At 31.7% G+C, this 11,133-nt stretch overlaps 1 protein-coding gene and 1 long non-coding RNA gene across 2 annotated transcripts; one reads left to right on the top strand and one right to left on the bottom strand.

Moving 5' to 3' along the window:
* Nucleotides 1-145: 145 nt before the first annotated feature.
* Nucleotides 146-3,945, top strand: LOC143082039 (complement C1q-like protein 3). Its single transcript, XM_076257618.1, has 2 exons — nucleotides 146-378; nucleotides 3,221-3,945. Exons 1-2 carry the CDS (start codon nucleotides 216-218, stop codon nucleotides 3,616-3,618), a joined length of 561 nt encoding a protein of 186 aa, XP_076113733.1. The 5' UTR covers nucleotides 146-215; the 3' UTR covers nucleotides 3,619-3,945.
* A 562-nt stretch (nucleotides 3,946-4,507) lies between these two features.
* On the bottom strand, nucleotides 4,508-6,272 carry LOC143082054 (uncharacterized). Its single transcript, XR_012980246.1, has 2 exons — nucleotides 4,974-6,272; nucleotides 4,508-4,753 (listed from the first exon to the last, which is right to left on the bottom strand). It is a non-coding gene; the product is annotated as an uncharacterized LOC143082054 (long non-coding RNA).
* Nucleotides 6,273-11,133: the final 4,861 nt, after the last annotated feature.

Raw genomic sequence — 11,133 nt, 5'->3', positions numbered from 1 at the left:
AGTTGTCTCGTTGACAATCATACCACATCTTTTTTATATAATACATTTTATTTCAACATTATAACATGAAACGGAAAAAACATATCCTTTTAAATTTGACAATGACCTTTTAGCTACCTTCCTGCGGTGAAATTACTATTGGCTGCAGGAATATATAAATAGGTTGAATGAACTAAAAATCTATTTCAGACATTACTAAGACACTTTACTCTAAAATGGAAAAGTTTTTGTCCAAATTGCTTATATTTCTTGTTTTGTACAACACGTACACACCTTCCATAGCTGTATATTGTGACGATGATACTTGTAACCTTGGAAAAGAATTAACTGCTCTGGTAAAGAGGGAAGTGGAAAAAGGGTTAGCACGTGCAAAACAAGGTAAGCATCACCTAAAATATGGAATAGTATTCTTAAACTAAGAAAATAGGTAAGAATTTATCAAAACAATGTAGGTATTACCTCAAACAAGGTATGATTCATCTCAAACTAGGTAAGAACTTGTTAAAACAACAGAAGAATCATCTCAAACTAGGTAAGAACTTGTCAAAACAACAGAAGATTCATCTCAAACAAGGTAAGAATTTGTCAAAACAACAGAAGATTCATTTCAAACAAGGTTAGAATTTGTCAAAACAACAGAAGATTCATCTCAAACTAGGTAAGAACTTGTCAAAACAACAGAAGATTCATCTCAAACAAGGTTAGAATTTGTCAAAACAACAGAAGATTTATCTCAAACAAGGTACAAACTTGTCAAAACAACAGAAGATTTATCTCATACTAAGTAAGAACTTGTCAAAACAACAGAAGATTCATCTCAAACAAGATAAGAACTTGTCAAAACAACAGAAGATTTATCTCAAACTAGGTAAGAACTTGTCAAAACAACAGAAGATTCATCTCAAACTAGGTAAGAACTTGTCAAAACAACAGAAGATTCATCTCTAACTAGGTAAGAACTTGTCAAAACAACAGAAGATTCATCTCAAACAAGGTGAGAACTTGTCAAAACAACAGAAAATATATCTCAAACAAGGTACAAACTTGGCAAAACAACAGATGAATTTATCTCAAACAAGTTTAGAACTTGTCAAAACAACAGAATATTCATCTCAAACAAGGTAAGAACTTGTCAAAACAACAGAAGATTTATCTCAAACAAGGTAAAAACTTGTTAAAACAACAGAAGATTCATCTCAAACAAGGTAAGAACTGGTCAAAACAACAGAAGATTCATCTCAAACAAGGTAAGAACTTGTCAAAACAACAGAAGATTCATTTCAAACAAGGTTAGAATTTGTCAAAACAACAGAAGATTCATCTCTAACTAGGTAAGAACTTGTCAAAACAACAGAAGATTCATCTCAAACAAGGTAAGAACTTGTCAAAACAACAGAAGATTCATCTCAAACAAGGTACAAACTTGTCAAAACAACAGAAGATTTATCTCATACAAAGTAAGAACTTGTCAAAACAACAGAAGATTCATCTCAAACAAGATAAGAACTTGTCAAAACAACAGAAGATTTATCTCAAACTAGGTAAGAACTTGTCAAAACAACAGAAGATTCATCTCAAACTAGGTAAGAACTTGTCAAAACAACAGAAGATTCATCTCTAACTAGGTAAGAACTTGTCAAAACAACAGAAGATTCATCTCAAACAAGGTGAGAACTTGTCACAACAACAGAAAATATATCTCAAACAAGGTACAAACTTGGCAAAACAACAGATGAATTTATCTCAAACAAGTTTAGAACTTGTCAAAACAACAGAATATTCATCTCAAACAAGGTAAGAACTTGTCAAAACAACAGAAGATTCATCTCAAACTAGGTAAGAACTTGTCAAAACAACAGAAGATTCATCTCAAACAAGGTAAGAACTTGTCAAAACAACAGAAGATTCATCTCAAACAAGGTAAGAACTTGTCAAAACATCAGAAGATTTATCTCAAACAAGGTACAAACTTGTCAAAACAACAGAAGATTTATCTCAAACAAGGTTAGAACTTGTCAAAACAACAGAAGATTCATCTCAAACTAGGTAAGAACTTGTCAAAACAACAGAAGATTTATCTCATACAAAGTAAGAACTTGTCAAAACAACAGAAGATTCATCTCAAACAAGATAAGAACTTGTCAAAACAACAGAAGATTTATCTCAAACTAGGTAAGAACTTGTCAAAACAACAGAAGATTCATCTCAAACTAGGTAAGAACTTGTCAAAACAACAGAAGATTCATCTCTAACTAGGTAAGAACTTGTCAAAACAACAGAAGATTCATCTCAAACAAGGTGAGAACTTGTCACAACAACAGAAAATATATCTCAAACAAGGTACAAACTTGGCAAAACAACAGATGAATTTATCTCAAACAAGTTTAGAACTTGTCAAAACAACAGAATATTCATCTCAAGCAAGGTAAGAACTTGTCAAAACAACAGAAGATTCATCTCAAACTAGGTAAGAACTTGTCAAAACAACAGAAGATTCATCTCAAACAAGGTAAGAACTTGTCAAAACAACAGAAGATTCATCTCAAACAAGGTAAGAACTTGTCAAAACATCAGAAGATTTATCTCAAACAAGGTACAAACTTGTCAAAACAACAGAAGATTTATCTCAAACAAGGTTAGAACTTGTCAAAACAACAGAAGATTCATCTCAAACAAGATAAGAACTTGTCAAAACAACAGAAGATTTATCTCAAACAAGGTAAGAACTTGTCAAGACAACAGAAGATATATCTCAAACTAGGTAAGAACTTGTAAAAACAACAGAAGATTCATTTCAAACTAGGGAAGATTGTTAAGAAATCAGCAAAAGCAGCCAGGTAAGTATCACACCTAACAAGGGTAGATACATCTCAAACATAAGTAAGAACTTGCAGTTGCAATTTGGTCAGAATTTTTGGAATAAATTGCAATATGTTGACAGCAATCCGTCCAGTTAAGTCATAGAAAAATGTGACATAACAACATGCAAGCGTGTACTAATAGGCAATGTCTATAATTAAAAAAGAGCAACTGTACGTCTTCGACATTCTAAAAATGTTTACATTGTTCAATTATCTAAACTGCAAAAATGTAAAGTTAATTTTCGAAGCATTTACATTGCCTTTAGAAACGAACAATTTCTATTTTTTGTGAGTATATATTTGATGTGTATTGTGTTTTATCTTATTATTATTGATGATTATGTTATGTTTGATTTTAGAAATCAGACCAGCCTTTACTGCTCATTTCAAAACAGGTGGAATGATACCTTTAGCAAAAGGCCAGATCTTAATTTTTGACAAAGTCCAAATCAACGTTGGAGGAGGGTACAACCCAACTACAGGATATTTTATTGTTCCTAAAGCCGGACTGTACTTGGTGTCGTGCACAGTGAGATCAAATGGCGGCAAACATCTACATGTCTGGCTTAAAAAGAACGACAACAGGGTCACATTAGCATACGGAGAAAATTGGAACGAGGGAAGCTTTAGCATACCAGTACAGGCAGCAGAGGGAGATCGACTTGTTATAGTACATGACACAGGCTCTTATGTAAACAACGAGTATGTTCAAGGGGGTATTATCTCATTCTTCTCTGCCGTGTTCATATCTGACTAGTACTAGTAACTGTAACAAATATTTGTCGATTTTTTTTGCATGTTTCCTTTGATATTATTTTGTGATAATTTTTCAAGTCGTGCTACTCGCGTGAGATGGAAAATTATCGCTAAAAATTAAGGAGGCACGTGGCATTGCTAATGAAATTGACATATAATTAACAACGTCGTCATCGGTAAAATAGCGATAAACAGATTATCATTGCAAATCAATCTCGTTGAGATGGTCAACGATAATATATAAATACATGATGTTATATATCAGTTAGAAGATCTGTCAACTTATCATAAACGGTTAAAATGGAAATAATAAATATACATGAATTAATTTACTCTCATTATTGAAGCAGATATAAAATTAATTTATTTGAATTATTTGTATTGCATTATATACTAGTAAAATTAGTAAAATGATGGGAAATTTATCGAAATAATTTACGAATCGGAATTCGTATGTCTGAAAACATCTGAAATAAAATTGAGAATGGAAATGGGGAATGTGTCAAAGAGACAACAACCTGACCACAGAACAGACAACAGCAGAAGGTCACCAAAATTCCCGCACCCGGAGCCGTCCTTGAGCTGGCCCCTAAACAAATATATATACTAGTTCAGTGAAAATGAACGCCATAACTCCAAATTGTACACAAGAAAGTAAAATTAAAAATGATACAAGACTAACAAAGGCCAGAGACTCCTGACTTGGGATTGACGCAAAAATTCGGTGGGGTTAAACATGTTTGTGAGATCTCAACCCTCCCTCTATACCTCTAGCCAATGTAGAAAAGTAAACGCATAACAAAACGCGCATGAAAATTCAGCTCAAGAGAAGTCAGAGTCTGATGTCAGACGATGTAACCAAAAAAAAAAAAATAAACAAAATGACAATAATACTAAAATGAAAACATATATTAACACAATTAATTAAACCATAAGTTTAATAACAACTAAAAACAATATAGTAAGTCAGTACATGATATACGTACTAATTACGTAATAATATTAACATTATAACTGTACCGATTGTAATTGCAACAGATGCATACTTCGACCGTATTAAAGTATCTCCTCAGTGATGCTCCAGCCAAAATATTTGGAGGTCCAAAACTAACTATAAACGTGATGAGCTGATACAACTAAAAAGAACCAAAAGTAAAGCCAGTTAGTGTAATAACGGAATAAATATTGTTTAGCATGTTACACAAGAAATACGTATATGAATAAAAGTAGATGACATCATGTGAAGTATATGCACAAAATTATCTGTGTCTGTATTACATGTCTTTATCGTCCAGAGTCTTTATAAATTGAAGAAATTTAACAAATTAAAACAATCAAATAACTGCCATTACCAACCTGCATCTTGTCTACTCATCTCCAGGGACAATACAAACATATAAGACCTACAAAATAAGATGAGCTGGTATAGTTGCCAATGAAAAATCTATCCATATAGACAAAAAAGACAAAGATTTGAACAATTACAGATCATTGTACGGTCTACGAACCCATACCATGTTATTGTAATGTTTTATTTTCTGTTATAAATCAGAAAGTCCTAATCTGGTCTTTGCAAGTCATTGTGTTTTCTTGGAGGAGCTGATTGTATGTTTGGTCTGTTGTAGTTTTAGTTAGTCCTATCACAGGCTCTTTGGGGCATCAACCTTCCTTTTTTAGTTTCCATTTTTTCAGCGTACAAGCGTGATTAAAACATTTCATACTGACAACTCCATTTCAATGTCCGGCTACGCCTCTGATAACTGTTTCAACAGCATAAGCGATATAACATACGACGATTTTTTTTTTTATACAAGTTGTTATTGGCTTTGAACTAGCTGTCAGTGGGGACTATCAGATCTGTACTTTTTATTGTTGTGTGGTTGTACAAGTATCCAGTCACGTTCACATATTTTTGTTATATGTATTTCTATTTGTATACATCTGATGAATCAAACCTGATTTTCAACTGTTTTTATTAGTTCGTTCTTATGTTGTACTGTTGCAACAATATCCAAGGTTAGTGGAGGGTTGTGATCCCGCTAACATGTTTCGCCCCGACACATTCTGTATGCATGTCCAAAGACGGGAGTCTGATATCAAGTGGTTGTCGTTTATTGTTGTGTAACATATTTGTTTTTTGTTCATTTTTTGTACATCAGTTAGGTCGTTAGTTTTAGTTTGATTTTTGTCGAGCCTGCGACTTATGTTGCAGAAAGCTCGACATAGGGATAGTGATCCGGCGGCGTCGTTAGCTAACTTCTTGAAAGCTTTATATTTTAGAAGGTGGAAGACCTGGATGCTTTGTATATGGATGCCTCATGTTACAAACTTTCCGTCAGTTACATGTCCAATGTCCTTGACCTTATTTTCATGGTTCAATGACTACTCGGCAGGTCAGAACTACAAAAAAGCAAAAAAATAACTGATTGAATAACTGTAAAATAATGTGTATTTAGAATAGCATGTGTCCGGTACGGCCGAGTGAGGAATGAAATTCTTGTGAGTCTCTTGCTGTTGTTTTTTTCTCTCTTTTTGTATTTCACAAACTGAATAAAGAAATACAGATTTAAATGTTAGATATTCATTTCAATACAATAAGACATAGAAAGGGGGTCAATGACCCGAGTATATGATATACAAATCAGTACAAATATTTTATTGGCACAAACACAATTACAATAATCGACAAAGGCCCATATTTCAGTGCATTATAACTATGGATACAGCATAGTTAAATATGTTATAATTATATAAGAAGCTAAAATCTCGTTTCTATACACCAGACATATAAGAACTAGTCACTTTCAGGACTTTTAAAGAATTACTATTAATGCAACTATTAATATTTAGCTGATTTTCACTACATGTAGGAAGTATATTTAATATGATATTTTTAAAGTTAATTCTGTAGTTAGAATAATTATCACATTTCAGTAAAAAGTGATTTTCATCTTCGACCTCATCTGATTTACATACATTACAAACTCGTTCATCGGTGGGTAAACTAAACTAAACTAAACTAAACTAAACTAAACTAAACTAACTAAACTAAACTAAACTAAACTAAACTAAATTAAACTAAATCCCTTAATTATATAAAGTTTGCCGTTCGTGACCACTGAATGCATGGACCATAAAGAAAACTAAAAGATCTATGTTTGTAGTAATTATGAATAGATAACTGAAATAAATTATGATTATAATAGGAAAAGGGGATTTCGCCTTTCGCGTTTTCTAGGTACAATTAAATTTTGGCTGAGTTTCTGTTTCCTACATCTGCATGATTCTGTAAAATTTGTAATAAATCATAACATGTTCAGTCATTGTAAAAAAATGTAATTACAAAAAGCAGAGACATGCCATATATTGTATTACTTATGTCTATGTATCTGCCAAAGATTTTAAAAAACGCGAATTTTCAGTGTTACCTCAGCGAGAAGTCTTGCAATGACTTGCATTTCATTTTGACAAATGCTGAATTACTTTTAATTTAATAATGCAATTTCGATCTAGGTTTGCAACCACGATTGAATTTATTATTATATATATATATATATATATATATAAAGGATATGTATATGAAATGACGCATTGTTTCTATTTATTGACCCCGGAAATATTGGTACAAATACATGTGTTTTATATCTAGACTAGTCTAACTTCGATTTTGTTATCTGATCCGGGTTCGTAGCTTATTAAATATTTACACAGTATATATGTAAACGGGTTTATTTACTGTAATTTTTCTTCAAGTTGTTGTATAAGTTCGGTCTTTTTGTAGGAAATACTACTTGCTGTAATAATTTTTTCATAAAAAAATTAAACCAACCCTTCTTTTTGTTCCAATAGGAAGATTGTGTGCTTTTTAATAAAAAATAAAACGACTCAGAGTGTAAACATCTTTGAGCCGAGTCACGTAGAAAGGAATTATTTTATGATTCAGTCGAAAATTACTATTCCTGCATGTGTATGCAAAGGGAAAATAGTAATATAACGGTTGGTTATGATTAAGAAAACTTTAATCTTCAGAAGCAGTAGTAAAAATGCCTGCCGTATTCAAATAATTACATAACATATGACATGAAATCAGAACATGCACAACAACAAAAAAAAATACACACAAAAAACAAACTTCCGGGAACCGCACCTTTGTTGCTTTTAATATATATATATATGTTACAGTGATTTTGTATAATCAGTGATTATGTAGAATCCCTAAAATTTTAAGGGATTATGTAGAATCACTGGTCAGTTCAGGGATTGTATATATAATCACTAAAATTTTCAGGGATTATGTAGAATCACTATAAAAAAAATGTCAGGGATTATACATAATAACTGAAATGATGAATATGTTTTATTTATGTAGAATAATGTGTAGAAAATGAATAAAAGTTAAATAATTCATTCAAAAATTATCACTTTAAAACATCTTTATAAACATAAATTGTAAAACGTTAAGTACAATTAATTAAAATGATATTGTCAATACATTAAAATGTTAGGCACGTTAGGTTTGATTGTTGGTTGCTTTACGCCGCATTAGCACAAAAAGGCTATATCGCGGCACGTTAGGAACATTATACTTAAACATTAAGCACAATAAATTAAAATGTCGAGAGCAATATTTCAAAAACAATAATCTATTTTTACAAGCTATTGCACATTTTCCCTGCTTTTCTACATTCACATCTATTTCAGTTACATCTGTTTTTACCACAACATCCACATTTAATAAAAACAAACTTGTCCTTCACATATCGAATCAGATGTTATTACACGTGTAAGAGAAATAAAGTTTTCAGTACAAATTGAAACATCTGATCGAGGTACAAATCTAGAAGCTCTCAAGAGCCTGTGTCGCTCTCCTGATTATACTTTTGTTTTGGAATTATATCAGATACTGCTAATTATTCGTTCTGTCTGTTTTTCTATTCATTTAGTTATGTCAGTTCTCTCAGTTAGAAGTCTTGTTCACTTGAACACAAAATACACAAAACAGATGTTCCACAACCTTCTCAGTCACCATTTGTTTTACCACAAATAACATGCATGTGGATTTACAATGAGAATTTTTTTTGTCATAGGAATTGGTAAACCATGCATGATGGACTTAAAATTAAGTAGATGATAAGCTTATCAACTAAAAATAATTGTCTATGTGAATTATATTCTTTGCTACCAATAGGTTTACCAACAAGTTCCAAATTTGATCAAAATAATAGTATACTACATTATAATCGTAGAAATTTTCCCATGATAAATAGAACTTTTATATCTGTATATATCTAGTTTTTATTACGTTTGCAATTCACAAATTATTTTTTTCGTCAGATATTTAAGATTTATAATTTTTCGAGATCAAAGCCCACCAGTCCCAAAAGAGTGTAATCTGTATGAAATATAAGAGACGGTAGGAGCCTTTAAACTATTTAGATCATGACTTAATGTTCACTTAAACTTTCAAGGAATAAGATAAAACAAATGATAATTTGTCTATATTAAATTTTTATCAAACAAAGTAATTTTGAATTATTGATAATCCCTAAATTCATTTCAGGGAATTTGTAGAATAAATATTAAAATGTTCAGTGAATATGTAAAATCACTGGTCATTTTCAGGGATTATATATAATCACTAATGATTTTAGTGATTCTACAAAATTAATCCCTGAAAAATCAGGGATTCTACATAATCACTGATTATACAAATTCACTGTAACATATACATAATATTATAGTTGAAAATCATACCAAAAAAAGAACCTGTTATTATTTCCAATAAAATATATCTTGTAAGGTTTTAATATGTAAGCAAGAATGTGTTATCCCGTTTGATATAAGTTGATAACCAAATTTCAAAACCAAATCTTTATATCAATGGAAGAATTTAGTTCAAGTTTTTTAAAGTAATTGGTGGAAACGAAATCCCTGGCTTAATAATTTATCAGTAAAACAGAGATTACGTTCGTTAAAATAAAAAAAAAACCGTCACAACAGACACGTGCCCAGCGAACGAGTTGTAAAATGTCAACACCATGAGATGGTGTCAAAGGAACATCACCATCCAAAAAAGGAAAATAACAATAGGGACGAAAAAAACGTCCCTTTTGTCGTAAATCTTAGTGTGGAGTTTCCCGTGTAAACCCCGAAATATCTAAATTTAGGAAAAGACAGTTATTACCGGTCCGTTTAAATTTGATTTATTTAAAGTTAGTTCTTTTGGTAAATTTCGGCAGTTTATTTAGAAAAAAATGATTATTCAGCGCGGGGAAAATATCATCAAGATAACGGTAAGTGCTGTTGAATTAGTTTGGTCATAAACTGGGATTCATAACAGTACAAATACAATTCAGCTATCAAAGGTGCGCAATTAGGACCCATTGGAATACCTACAACCTGTCGATAAACTTTGTTGCCGAAACGTACATAAATATTATCAAGAAGAAAATTATCACCTCAATCATCTCATCACACCTCCAGTATATATATCTAGCATATTTACCTTTCTCATAAGTTTTGATTTGATTTGATTTTTTGTGTTTTAACGCCACCTGTAAGCACCGCATTTAGGCTATTTCGTGGCGGCCAGTTTTTATTGGTGGAGGAAGCCGGAATGCCCGGAGAAAAACACCGACCTTCGATAGGAAAACTGACAATCCTAGTCAATTAATATTGGAGCCGAGTGTACCCGCACGAGCGGTGTTCGAATTCACAACCTCAGTTTTGACTGGCTAGTGATTACAGTAGTAACTACTTAGACCACTCGGCCACCGAGGCCTCCTTTCTTGTTAGAGAAGAAGGCTTTAAATGTGTTGCAGCAAATTTATTTGCATTCAGATTTACCAAACGACCATTCAATTAAATAGGAAAACGTTAGTTTGATAAGATTGTTCGAAAGTGTAGAGTAAAGACTAGAAAGTGTAGAGTAAAGACTAGAAAAGTCAAAACTGTCAACAGAATCAAAAGGACCATCAAAAGCACGTAATTCATCTAAAACATCAAAAGATTTTTTTACACTCCAAAACTATGATAGTTTAATTCCACTTTCTTCACTATTTTTGTCTAGTGCACAAAAGTAATTTTCATTTTGTTCTATTACTTCAATGCAAAAGTTGCTTAAGGATCATGATACTAAAAGGTTTACAAATCTCTTTGTCTTAATATAATGATTACTTTAAATAATATTTAAATATATATATTTGAGGTGGGTGTGGTCTTTTCATATTAAGTAAGTAAGTAAAACTTTATTTTGATTCGGCATATTGACAAAGATACAGTAGCACTTAAAATTTATTGAGGTCTTAAAATATACTCATTATGTTTCAATGATATTTAGTTGATAATTAATTTCTAGAGATGAATAGCTATCGTATACTTCAGAAACAAGGTTAAGGGAGGACTACGCTCCCATAGTGGAGACATACAAAAAAAGATGACCGTTCTCCATTTCTAATCGATAGAAGTGCCTAAGTTTTTCATAACATCTGCATTATGTACCAAAGATTATAAAATT

The sequence above is a fragment of the Mytilus galloprovincialis genome, chromosome 1 (assembly GCF_965363235.1).
Source record: "Mytilus galloprovincialis chromosome 1, xbMytGall1.hap1.1, whole genome shotgun sequence".
Classification (NCBI taxonomy): Eukaryota; Metazoa; Mollusca; class Bivalvia; order Mytilida; family Mytilidae; genus Mytilus; species Mytilus galloprovincialis.
This window is presented reverse-complemented; position numbering and strand designations above follow the sequence as displayed.

Bases quoted from the DNA above. Each gene is read 5' to 3' on its own strand.
- LOC143082039 (XM_076257618.1), top strand. From the start codon at position 216: ATGGAAAAGTTTTTGTCCAAATTGCTTATATTTCTTGTTTTGTACAAC. The intron at 379-3,220 runs GTAAGCATCACC...GTTTGATTTTAG, and splicing joins GTTAGCACGTGCAAAACAAG to AAATCAGACCAGCCTTTACT.